This window comes from Desmodus rotundus, chromosome 4 (assembly GCF_022682495.2).
Source record: "Desmodus rotundus isolate HL8 chromosome 4, HLdesRot8A.1, whole genome shotgun sequence".
In the NCBI taxonomy this organism is placed as follows: Eukaryota; Metazoa; Chordata; class Mammalia; order Chiroptera; family Phyllostomidae; genus Desmodus; species Desmodus rotundus.
Window position 1 is genome coordinate 134,153,177 of NC_071390.1, and position 12,903 is coordinate 134,166,079.

At 38.1% G+C, this 12,903-nt stretch overlaps 1 protein-coding gene across 5 annotated transcripts in view; it reads right to left on the reverse strand.

The window, feature by feature from the left end:
• Positions 1-5,125: 5,125 nt before the first annotated feature.
• PRKG2 (protein kinase cGMP-dependent 2) overlaps positions 5,126-12,903 on the reverse strand; it is a 92,627-nt gene continuing 84,849 nt past the window's right edge. For 4 of the 5 annotated variants that reach the window (XM_045184842.3, XM_045184838.3, XM_024577083.4 and 1 more), the window contains 2 exons: positions 9,417-9,483; positions 5,126-7,522 (listed from right to left, as the gene is read on the reverse strand). In XM_045184842.3, coding sequence (XP_045040777.1) covers positions 7,427-7,522; positions 9,417-9,483 — 163 coding nt within the window. In that variant the 3' untranslated portion in view covers positions 5,126-7,426. The remainder of the gene's footprint in view (positions 7,523-9,416; positions 9,484-12,903) is intronic. The other variant, XM_024577074.4, reaches the window with a different exon arrangement.

The following is a 12,903-nucleotide window of genomic DNA, read 5'->3' on the forward strand; positions in this document are numbered from 1 at the left end:
ACTGGAGTCATTGTCTTGCAATTACAGTTGACTTTTGAACAATTCCAGGATTAGGGGCACCGACTCCTATGCCGTTGAAAAGCCTCTTATAACTTTTGACCCCATTAAAACTTAACTGCCGTTGCTATCAGTGGAGACTTGATTCCAGGCCCCCCATGGATACCAAGATTTGAGGATATTCAAGCCCCCTATACAAAATGGCATAGATCGATGAATACAGTAGGCTCACCACATCCTTGGATTCTCAACCACAAATCAAAAATAGTACCAGTATTTCTTGAAATTAACTAATTAACTAATTTATTGAGAATTTGGGGTCAGGAGGTACTCTCCCTGGAGGAAGGGAGAAATTGGGGAAACAAGGGGCGGTAAGGAACAAAGAGTCTCTAGAAGTTCGACTCAAGAATTCAAGCACATTGGCTTCAAGTGGGAGAGACCTGAGAGTTAGGCCAGTCTGCGGCCTGTGAGCCGATTTGACAGAGTGAAATTTGTAGTTGATGTTCAACAGTCCTTTTTCTAATGATCTTTTTGGCATCTAGCTTTTCTCTCTGATTCAGATTTACTTTTTAAAGTCAATTTTGTTCTTTATTACAAAAGATAAATTCAATGCATAAGCCTTAGAACATAAAGATGCACAAAAAGTATTCACAATCATACCACCTGGAGATCATCACTGTTAACCTACTTGTCTGGTAAATACGGGCATATTTAGGATGTGATCTCTGTCCCTTTTCTGGATCCTCAGCATCTAGAATAGTGCCAGGAATAGTGCTCAATAAATAATTGTTGAATGAATCAATGAAGACATATATTAAATATTTTTTAAAGATTTTACTTATTTATTTTTAGACAGAGGGGAAGGGAGGGAGAGAGGGAGAGAAACATCAGTGTGTGGTTGCCTCTTGCATGCCCCCTACTGGGGACCTGGCCTACAACCCAGGCCTGTGCCCTGACTGGGAATTGAACCGATGACCCTTTCATTCACAGGCCAGCACTCAATCCATTGAGCCACACCAGCCAGGGCAAAATATTTTCCTTCATATTCACTATCCTTTAGAATAAGAGGATTCTCCTTCTCCCTTTGATCCTTATGGGTCTTCGAAAAGAAAAAATATATATATTTTAAATTTTTATTAGATTTTACTTTTTTTAGCCCTGACTGGTGTTTTGAATTGGTAAGTACTTCTGGGAATATTTTAACTTTTTGACTATTCTTCCTAAATGCAAAACTGAGCACAGATTTTAAAAGGGACTGACCAAGCAGAATGTAGAAAATGGCAGCTTTCCAGGCTAACATCTTATATCCACTTCGCAATCTGAGCGTCTTCCTGAATTTTAAATTAGCAGGACTGGGTAGTTGACTCATAGTCAGCTTATGTTCTAGTGCGACACCTGGCTCACTGCCCTCTCCCTCAAAAGTGAGCCCCGTTTTCTCTGCTTGGTTTCAGGTCCGACGCATGGCCGGTATTCTTCTTTTATCACATCATATTTTCTTCTGCCTTGTTTGTGTTCTCGGTGCACGTCTATTTGTTTTTTCCTCACTGAAGAAGTTTATACTTAGCAAAACAAAGCTCATGTTACTTTTCATTATCATTTCTAATTTAGTAACCAATAATTAAAGAGAAATACCTTGGTTTTATATCTTCCAAAATTGAAAATGCTTCAGCTCTTCCCTGACTGGTGTGGCTCAGTGGACTGAGTGCCAGCCTGTGAACCAAAGAGTCACCAGTTCAATTCCCAGGCAGGGAACATGCCTGGGTTGCAGGCCAGGTCCCCAGTTGGGGGCGCGCAAGAGGCAACTACACATTGATATTCCTCTCCTTCTCTTTCTCTCTCCTCTAACCTCTTTCTAAAAATATATAAATAAAATCTTTTAAAAAAAAGAAGAAGAAAATGCTTCAGCTCTGATTCAATTTAGAGCTTGCCTCTACATCACCTGAGACAGATTGGTACACTGCTTTCACTTGAGTCATATGGCCTGTGCTCTGTGTACATTTTAATATTAGGTAGAAAGAGAAGAAGGAAAACTCATTACTTAAATTTAAAACTAAATAAATTATATAAGGATAATTACATATTATATATTTCACTAGTTTTGAAATTGAGTGACTTTGTCCTGTGTCAATTTAGCTAAGCCATAAATATGCCTTCCAGAATTCCCTTTTCTGTATGGTTCTGAGTTTGGCTTTGCTACAAGAGAAATTTGCATAAGACATGAAATGCAGAAGTGAGTAGCAGCCATAATTATACTCTGGAGGTCAAGGGAAAGACCAAGTGCCATTACAGTTCATGCACATTGTTGCTGGTCTGCTGGCTCATCTGATAATAAGGGGCAGCAGCCAGGTCTGTGGTTCCTCCAGCGCCAGCCAGGTTGCTCCTTCTGCATCTGTAAAGTCCCAAGCTAGGGATATGTGAAACATGCCAACTTATTCTGCAAGCCACCCAACTGATCTAGTGCTGGAAACCAAGAAAGGCAGACTCAAGTTCCAGTTGGTCCTTGTGGGTTCTGGTTTGCCATCACAAATTCAGATTTTCCTCAAAATTCCAGTTCATCCTCTTATGTGTACTGTGCTCTTGCTTTCCCCACTTCATGTCCATCTTTCCTTCCCAACTAGGTCATTTTAAACAACGTCTTATCTCACAGTTTCTGTGAGTCAAGATCCTGGGAGTTGTTTATCTGGCTCCTGTGGCTCATTGCCTCTCACTCCAGGTGTTGGCCAGGGCTGCAGTCTCACCTGGAGGCCCGACTGGCGGAGGATCTGCTTCCAAGTTCCCTCCTGTGGTTGTTGGCAGGATTCAGCACATCCCATGTTGTGGGACTGAGAGCCTCATTTCCTCATTGGCTGTTGGCCAGAGGCACCCTCAGATATTTGCCGCATGGGCCTGTCCTCAGAGAAGTCATGTCATGGCAAGCTGGCTGCCATCAGAGCAAGCAAGTGAGAGAGCAAGAAGGGTAAGTAGGACAGAAGCAGATCAGTTTGCATCCTAGCTCCAGAAAGGATATCCTATCAATTTTATTATATTCTCTTTGTTAGAAGGAAGCCGTTAGTTTCAGTCAACACTCCAGGAGAGGAGATTATAAAATGGTATGAATTCCATAAGCAGGAACCATGGGAGCCTGCCACACCCTTCCTCACAGACGGGGGGCTTCTGAGCATCTTAAGCATATGCTATGCATACCCTCTCTTTTAAAAAACAGAATGTATAAGAATCGTTTTTCCCACAACATCATCATAGAAAAGATTTGTGAGTGTACCTTTGTCTAATGAAGTGAATCATGAATTCATACACAGGAAACTCACAAAGTTTTTAAAGGAAACGTATCAGCTTGGAATAAAGGAACGGAGATAAAAAAAAAGAGGTGTCTCTACCATTACCATCAAACATTCACAAGCAGCAAACAGGCTAAGAGGTCTGTTCAGTTGTAAATACCAGCCACATCTTAGAAAAAGGTAACAATGGCTCAGAGGGAAGAACCCAGATTCTACAAGATGGAGTTGAGCTATGGAGAATAACTCACAGGGAGTGGATATGGTAACATGTGTCACACTCAGTTTTAGAATTCTATGGACCAGTGACTACTTTGTGCCTCCCATCTCCCCCTCACTGAACGCAGTGATCTGTTATGGTTCTCCTGGGATTGCCTCCCCATCCAACGTTATGAGTGTGAGGATAGACGACTTGTTTACTTCATTCCCGGGCTTTCAGACCTAAAAGAATATACCCAGGGAATTACACCCAAGAAGCCTCATCCACACCTGAATGGATTTATATGGTGAGTTCCTGGACCCTGATGCTATAATGAGATGACATTTTTAGCGAGGCTCTCTGGAGGGAATGAATTTATTTTGCTTGTGGCAATAATGTAAGTAATCAGTGGCCAGACAGTGGGCCGTGGCAGTTTTAAGACTTGCTTGCTAATTCTTTGAAACTCTCTTCATTAACAAAGGGAGCCTATATTCCCTCTTCTCAAATCTGGGTGGACTTGTGTTTCCACCAACAGAGTATGATGGAAGTGATGTTAGATGACTCCAAGGCTGGGTCATAAAGGATAGCACTGGCTGGATTAAAGACACCATGACGGGACGAATCTTAGCCAAGAAAAGGACACGTACAGGCACTCTGTTTCAGCTGCTCCAGTCTTTGAACAGTCCCTGCCTGGGCTCCAGATAAGTGGGTAAACAAGCCTTCAGGTGATTCTAGCTCCCAGCCATTGAATAACCCAGTCTTTGAGTCTCTCCACCTGATGCCCCAGATACTCTGGCAGAGAGAAGAGTCACCCTTGCCATGTGCTGTTCAGTTCCTGACCCAGAGAATCTAGAGGAATAATAAAATGATTGTTCCAAGTGACTAAGTTGTGGGGCACTTTGTTACACAGTCATAGTAAGTGGAACTGAGCCATGTAAAAACATCACAGCTAAACTGTGAATGAAATGCATATTTGAGGTCTATATTTAGTTTTAAGAGCAGTCAATAGTCAGTGTGTTTATAATTATTTTAGAATGTTATGCAAATAAGATAACAGATGCAAATATTCCTAGTACAATGCCTGGCAATAAAGAGCATGGATTTATTATTATGCCAAAAGAAATAAATGTATGTATCCCTTTCCAAAGGGTTATATTCAGTGACCTACATGTAATTAGATGCTGGCCAATGTTTAAAAGCTTTCCTTGTGCATCTCAGAGTGACAGAGGAATAAGGATGTGGTTTGTTTTTCAAAGTCACGCAAATTTGAACAAAGCTAGAATTCAACTCCGATCTTTCTGATACCAGATCTCTTACTTTTCACCACAAGCTTCTCTTCCCTCCAGATATTTTAAATTTGGAGAAAAGGTTAAGAAACTACAATCATGAAAAGCTGGCCTCACAGAGGAGAGACTCAAGAATGAAAAATTAACTTTGCACCTAGAAAAGCAAGAGTAAGAGTGATTTGACAATTAGGATATAGTAAGTTTGTATACAGTAGGATAATTTTCTATATGTCCTAAGGAAGAAATGAAATATATATCCTTAATTCATAAAAAAATTAAATTTTAGAGTGTTAGTGAGCTCTTAATAAAGCACTTCATTTTGGTAAGGGTTAACTCTTCAACTTATACACCAGCTCTTGGTCAACCATTTTTACATAATGATTTAAAAGAGAAAGAAAAGACAGATAATGGATTTAATGAATACAATTATGCATACAGATACAAATGATACATAAGGTTATGCACTAAATGGTTATTAAGGCCCTTTAATTCTAACAGAGAGAGTGACAGTAGCTCCCATCTATGCAGCAATGATTATCTCACAGACATCACCAAAGAGTGCTCTACATAGCTTATTTAATCCCCCCCACAGGCCTCTAAAGTAGATATTACTTTACTGTGCCTTTCTCTATAGGTGAGAAAGCTAGTACTCAAAGAAATGAGGTCATTTTGCCAAGGTCTCCCAGCTAGGAAATAGTGAAATGGGGGTTATACGGTAGTTCAAGCTTTCATCTCTTAATCTTTCTAAAACACTAAAGAAACACAATAAAATCACATGTGAATATTACATATTCATATGGCAAAATACCTGTAGTAAACTAAGTCAGTTTTTATTTGTATATATGCGTCTTTCTTGAATTACAACTCTTGATCTCTTTTGAGAATATCATTGCTATTATAACTGTACAATTTTAATATTGACCCAATACATAAATTACCTACATTTTGGTGAGTAATTTAAAAATATATACATGGAAAAACATACAGTGCTTACAAACCAAATGCAAATAAAAATTGTTTAAAAATCTTAGAAATTCATTAAGCAGGTTATGTTTATTCTATTAAAAATGTTTTTTCTATGTACAATACATAATCTTTAAAAATACTACTCCAGGAAACAAAATTTCTTTGGTTCAGCAAAAGGATTCTAAATGCGGAAATTCAATTTGTTAAGGATGCACCTTCTTGTGTTGGGCTTCTCTCATCTGGTTTAAGTCTTTAGGAAGCACGTAGCTGACTCTCTTTGAATCGAGAAAATATGGGCGGGGTGTGGGCAGAGGATGCTAGTCCCATAGGACATTTGCATATGAAAATATAGCCAGAAGTTTGAATAGTGCACTAACTTAATGGCATTTTTACTCCCCCAGGTCAAAAAGATACAGAGAAAGTCTGCTTCCTATCCATTTTGGAAGGAGGGTGAGGAAGTGATCCTGGCTGATACACAGAAACATTTCCTAGTACAGTTCTTAGGTACTGCCAGCCAAAGCTATTAAATTACTCTCTCCGTTGTTTGGAAGACTACAGGGAGGAGATGAGAGGAGGGCAGATGCTAGATGACACTTGCACTTCTAAAGTCCCAACATTTTCCAGCACCTTGTCTGCCGTGACGATCTAATGTCAACAGTGATTACAGTGCATCAGCATTTACCAATGGGATCTTCATTAAAAATTAACTGTGCTCAGTCTTTACTCTTGGTTTATTAATAGCAACAATCACAGAAGTAGACAAAATATCTCAGAGTCTCAGAGTCAGCAACCTTACCTCTCAGACTTTACTCTCCTCCACATTTAATGGGAAGGAAAAGCCTTCACAATTTTGTTCCTGCATGATTTCTACTTTGATTGTAAAAATACTTCATCTATAAGATAATACCTTTTCAAAAGCCCTTATGTATTTGCACATTAAAACCACCTTTAACAAAGCTTTGGAAAGTCTCTAAGTTATCACAGCTGGTCACAGGAGAACAAAAAGTACTTTTTGCTTTGTTTATTTTTTAAGTTCCCCAATAGAATGTATTTACCTTGTTGGATCAATGAACTCATTTATTTTAGGGAGCAGTGCCACTGACTACATACTCAAACTTGCCTTTCCCCAGACTAAATATCAGAAGCACATTAACCCATTTCTAGGTTGAACACAAGTAAAAGTCAAGAGCCTCTTTTGACTACCAAGATTTATGCAAACTGCTAATCTTAGATGCCATAATGCTTACATGGAGTTGTTGAGAGCAGGCGAAATCTTCTAAAATTCACCCTTCTTCTTGACATCATTTGCATGATTTAGTTTTTCAAGGGCAAGACACAATTAAACCTTATTAGGACTCAAAGTAGAGGGATATGATCACGGTAGGGCAATAGATTGCAGAGAACACTGTGCCCCTTCTACAAAAATGGCTCTGACTGTGGAGAGAATAGAATAGCCTTCAACACTTGAGAAAAACAAAAACCAGAATACATGAATAATTCATAGCATCTAAATAAGACATTATAATTCAGAACCACCTCTGTACCCACTATCATCCACCCCAGCTCGTGGGCAGGGATTTCTTTTCCCAATGGTCTTCCAAAAGATATCCTACTACTCCAAAGAGAGAAGTCATCGGTGTTGGATTATTGGTGCTCCCAGTCCTCTTCTGTAGTAGACACGCAGTATTCATCTTTATTTTTTTCTGTCAGAAGTCTTTATCCCAGCCTGACAGCTCATCTGGAGGCACTCCCTTTTCGGGAGGATACTTGTCAAAGTAGCTGTGATCGGTGGGTCCACTGAGCTAATGGGGAAAGGATTAAAGCAAAGGTGAGGATGACGCTGACTGAGCTCATGCTATTACATTCGGGTGCTGCTTTCCACGTCTGAACACAGACGTTAAACTGCAGCTACTGGTAAGTTACATATAAGGAAAAGGTGACCAATCGTCATTTCTGAGTCACATTCTCAGCCTCATGAGATCTCCCCTTTGGACCAAATGGGTCAGGTCCCTGAATTACATGCAGTAGAAGCAACCTGGCCTTTTATTTCTAAAAGAAAAAATGACAGCAGATACTTCAAAAAATCAAAATTTTCCAGAGTCCTCCTTCCACTTGGTTAAAGTTTCTTACCAACCTTGAATTTTTATATGGTTAATTGACCATATAAAATTTCCAGAATGCCAAACAAAGGAACAATTCAAAATATTATTGACTCTAGAAAGAGTGAAATGACTCTTTTGCAAATTATGTGGTTGCCAAGTCTTTACTTTCCAACAAATGTAAGAAGCAGCTAATTGAATGATCAACTGATGGATAATTAAAAATACTATTTATGATAGATCATAATGTGTTTGGGGGGGTGGGGAGATCACGCAGAGGCATTCAAAGTGACCTTGCTATTGTAAAACCCTCCGCCCCCATGTATTTATTTATGTGAACAAAACTCTTACCACTTGCATCTACATCATTTTTAAAATGAATAAAATTGATGTGGAGTCTGAGTCCATTTTTAAATAAATAAAATTTATCCACAGGCACATTAAATATTATCTTTACAAAAATTGTTTAATAACAACTTCAAAATGTAATACTGTATTTATTTTGTTTGATACTACATGCTATAAAAGTATAATGATAACTGAATCCAGAAATAGAAATATCTGTGTTGCAAGAGAAATTTTGTTGTCACAGGAATTTTAAAATTTATAAAATTATAATTGAAAGGCATGTAAAGAATGATTGACTAAAGTTTGCCAAGCATAAAAATATTTTATATTAGAATGACATTTTGAAGGAAAATGGAATGGTGCTATGGAATATAAATTCAGAGAGGAAAAGGTATGATGTAATTCCCTATCTGTATATTTTAATGTCTGGTATCAAATCTCAGTGATACTTATGTTACATTGGATGTATTTAAAGGAGTAAAGTAACAGTAGTGGATTACTTTAAAATGTCAGTATTTCCAGCAACCTAGAAATTATATTCTCCATAACTTAAATGTATGAAGAAATCCAGAGGTCAATCGAAAACTATACAAGGGGAGACACAGATCTCCGAAATCCTCTAGCGAGAGCACAGCATAACGTTTGCAGGGTGTGGACCCAGGTCATGCTCGGGTCATCCTTCCCCCTAAGTTTGCAAAGGTTCTGCTTTCTCTAGAGCTGTCTGTCCATCCAGCCCCATGGGTGACTAAGAACTTGAAATGCAGCTGGTCCAAACTGACGTGCTGGGGTGTAACCACTTGGAAGTGTGAAAACTTAGTATGAGAAAAATAACAGTGATACTTCATTAATATTTTATGTTGATTATATATTGAAATGATAATAGTTTGGATAGTAATTAAAATTTATTTCACCTATTTCTTTTTACATCTTTTAACGTGACTACTAGACAACTTCAAATAACCTATATGGTTCATACTGTATTTCTAGAACCGTCTGTTAGCCCAACACACTGACAACCTGGGGTCTTAGATTTATATGCAATTGATTCCTGAGAGCTGAGCTAATGCCCACAAAAAAGGTAACACTATTTAGTCCCTGTCATCATAACTGTTAGGACATTTTAACATAATTAAAAAAAAACTATTTTAAAAACCTAAAGCCTGTTATACAAACACACACATCCTTAAAATCTGTTTACAAAAACAAATACATACAAAAAATTATGAGAGTAATATAGTAGATATCATACCTCTCTTCGTAAAGGTGATGGAAGGTTCCGAGCTTTCAGTCCCTCCCAATTAAAACCATTTAACCACCTGAGAAATGAGGAAAGTACAGAGAAATATTACTCGCCTGAGAACTATCACCATGTCAGTTATCTGTCAATCCATTCTGTCGTCTGTTCCCTGAGGCAATGTGGTCAAAGGAAAACACTTGACTGTGCCTGCTGTCTGGTCTCACATTCAACCCAGGCCCACTAACCTCACGGAGCCCTTACCACTGCCCAGTAACCAGCCTAGATTTCCCTGTTGTTCCACTCCTCGTTACACTCCAAGACTGACATCTGGAGAATGGCAATAGGGAACAGCATGGGACAGAGGGTGGGGAGGTCTGAGACTGAAGGCAAGAGAGACTTCAGGAGGCTGTCACACTCCCCTGTCTGTTGGCCACACCAGAAATTATGGCCGTCCCCCCTTCTCAATCTCATTCACCCCTGCTGGTGGTGTTGGTTCAGTCCTTGACTGGAATTGCCATTCCAAGTCTAAGCTTAGCAAGAGAAAAAGTACAAAAAACAGAAAGGGCTGGTTCTAGTACATTCCATTTCAGGTTTCATTCTTAACCCAAAATGCCATTTTGGTATAAGCTGCTGAGACAGCTGTGCAGCCTCCCCTGTCCTCGCTAGGAAACCACAGGCGTCCTCTCCTTGATCCACCCATCAGCTTCTTTGCACAGACTGACACCCCATTTTTAGGGATTTCTAAGCTCATAGTTCTGTGGATTCTCTTCCTTTGCCACCAAACACTGCCACAATTCCTTTTAACATATTTTACAATGCTCTCTTCCCAGAAGCAACTCCATAAATATTAATAAAAATCATTACTGTGACTCTGCTGAATCAAAGAGCCTATGCATTTCTTGCTGAGTACTTGTTACAACTTGACTTAGGGCAATATTTGCTTAACACAAGTGGCTATTCACTTAGCACTTGGCCTTTTGACACTAACCGCATTCTAAGTGATGCGAGTGCCAGCATGCACTCATGTGTAAAAAATATTCACCAAAGAAATATTAGCAGCAACAGCACATAAATGGCTTCTTCATTTCTGGAAGACTTGTAGAAGCTATTCTTGAAAGTAATTTTAGAGACTAGAAATATTAAAGGTAATGTGAAGACACTCGAAACAAATTATTCCTCTACCTAGCAGGAAAGATATAATTGTACCCTACAAGTATATTATCTCTTTTTTTCAGAAAGGTGTTGGGAGAGACAATTGGTGCCTAGTTTGTAAGTTAGCTCGCAAATACAGAAGGGAGGAATTCCATTTTTATGAAAGATGAATTAAGACAGAATGGGCAAAGATATAACAATGTGCCATGTTTTACTGTATTGTTTTAAATACAAAGTTAAAGGAAATAGTTCTCTAAGAAAAAAATAAAAGTTTTTTAGAGAAGAATAGGGAAATCTGATACCAAATTTTAAGTTTATTTTTTTTAAATTCCAAGAGCATACTGGGTAGGTAGCTATAAACTTTGGGGACTTGAGGAAGGTTTTAGAATACTCCTATTTGACATGGACAAAATCAAGGGGGAGGGTGGAGGCGGTGGAGGGAGGTGGGATTGGCTGGGGTAGGATGGAGGGATGCAGACAACTGTAATTGAATAACAATAAAAAAAAAAGATTTGACTAATTGAAGCACAATTTGAAAAAAAAAAAAAAAAGAATACTCCTATTTGAAGGCAGAGAGAGGTCTATTCTTCAGGCCTCTCTGTGCCAACGTTTTATCTTAAAAACACTATGAAAATAGCATAAAATAATGTGTTTGACCCCTGTGAGCTCACCATAAGTCATTGTGTAGATCTGGCACATCTCAGTAGTGAACTCTACCCTACACATTGTAATCTGACTATCCAGATATATCGCAAAAAACATCCTGCCTGTTCCAAAGCGTGGGCAAATGAATCCCTACAGGGAAGAAAATTCAAATTCCGCATCACCATGCTGAGGTGAGAAAGTTCTCTGGCATCAATTTGCATGCGCATCCAATCACAATTTGACAGCTACATTTAAATTAGCCTCGGGTAAATAAGAAGTACAAAATAAAACTGGAGCCCATTAACAATTATATCACTCTATTTCCCAATTACCCCAAGGAATAACATGAAGATGCTTCTATAATGAAATAAACGAGGAAAATATATTAAAAGGATAACTTTAACTGGCAGGACCCTTGTTTGTTCTGTATGAATGGTATGTTCATGTGCCATGTTATAATGAGATGAGATATTGCGATAACAGCTTGTAGGAAGAAAGATAAACTGGAACCTAAGACAAGTCATAAGCTTTACACTGAAGGCAATCCAAACGATGACAAAGAACAATAAAATACTCTAAACCTTTTCATGTTTATAAAACCCACAGATGTGTCTATCTCTCTCGCTCTCCCTCCCTCTCTCCTTCCCTAATACACCCTTACGGCAGAGCCCTCTCTGAACTGACAATGTTGAATACATGGCTTCATTTCAAGAAAGTTCATGAATAGATAGAGCAGGGTTGGCAGCTGCACTGCCAATGTTCAGAAGATGAGCAGTGCTTCTATCCAGCAGCATCTCTCCCTTTATTTTCACTCTGTATTGATGCGCCCTTGATTTCTCAGTAAAAATAATCCAGAGAGGAATGCAATACTGAGACGTGTTTTCATTTCCGAAAGCGAACACGTCAATGTGCTCAAAGGTTTTCAGTAATGAAATTCTCACATTTGTTTTTTGTACTAGTAATAGGTAGTATGTTGTATCTGCAAATCACAAGCAAAATTAAAACATCTTGGGGATTGCAGGATTTAACTAGCCATTGATTTGAAAAAAACAATCTTGAAGGCTTTAACTTCCATATATGTAACAAATTAAGAAAGGATATCTCACAGAAGTTATCTGTGGTTCTAAATGACAGATTTAGAAATTCACAGAACTGAAAAGGTCCATGTTAGATTACTGCATAAGGACAAAAGATTGAAGTTTTGTGGAAATCAGTGTATTTTACCCCAAAAAGTAAAATACAACATGAGGCTTCAGTATTTGAAATGCTGGTTGAAGAAAAATTATATTTAAAATTAAAATATAATAGTAATTAAAAAACAAAATGAAATACTTATTTAGTGGATAATTTAGCTCAGCCATTCTCCTGCATATTGATAACAATAACTATATTCTATTTTAATCACAAATCAAATGTGAAAATTAGAACAATTCATTTATAGACTCCAAGTTGATATTTTAAATAATAATTAAGATAGCAGTGGATAAAAATTAAGTTGTTATAACTTGATGATGTGATTTTATAACTTGTTTTAAACTTCATCCATTCTTGATATGAATTTCCAGATTTAGAGAAGTCATTTTGAGATTGATTATTATGACTGAATCTAGTAAAATACAAGTTAAATATAAAGCACCAAAAAGGTAAAAACTGAGAGTCTGTAAAGAAATCCTTATAGCTTATTGAGAGAAGCTTCAAGATC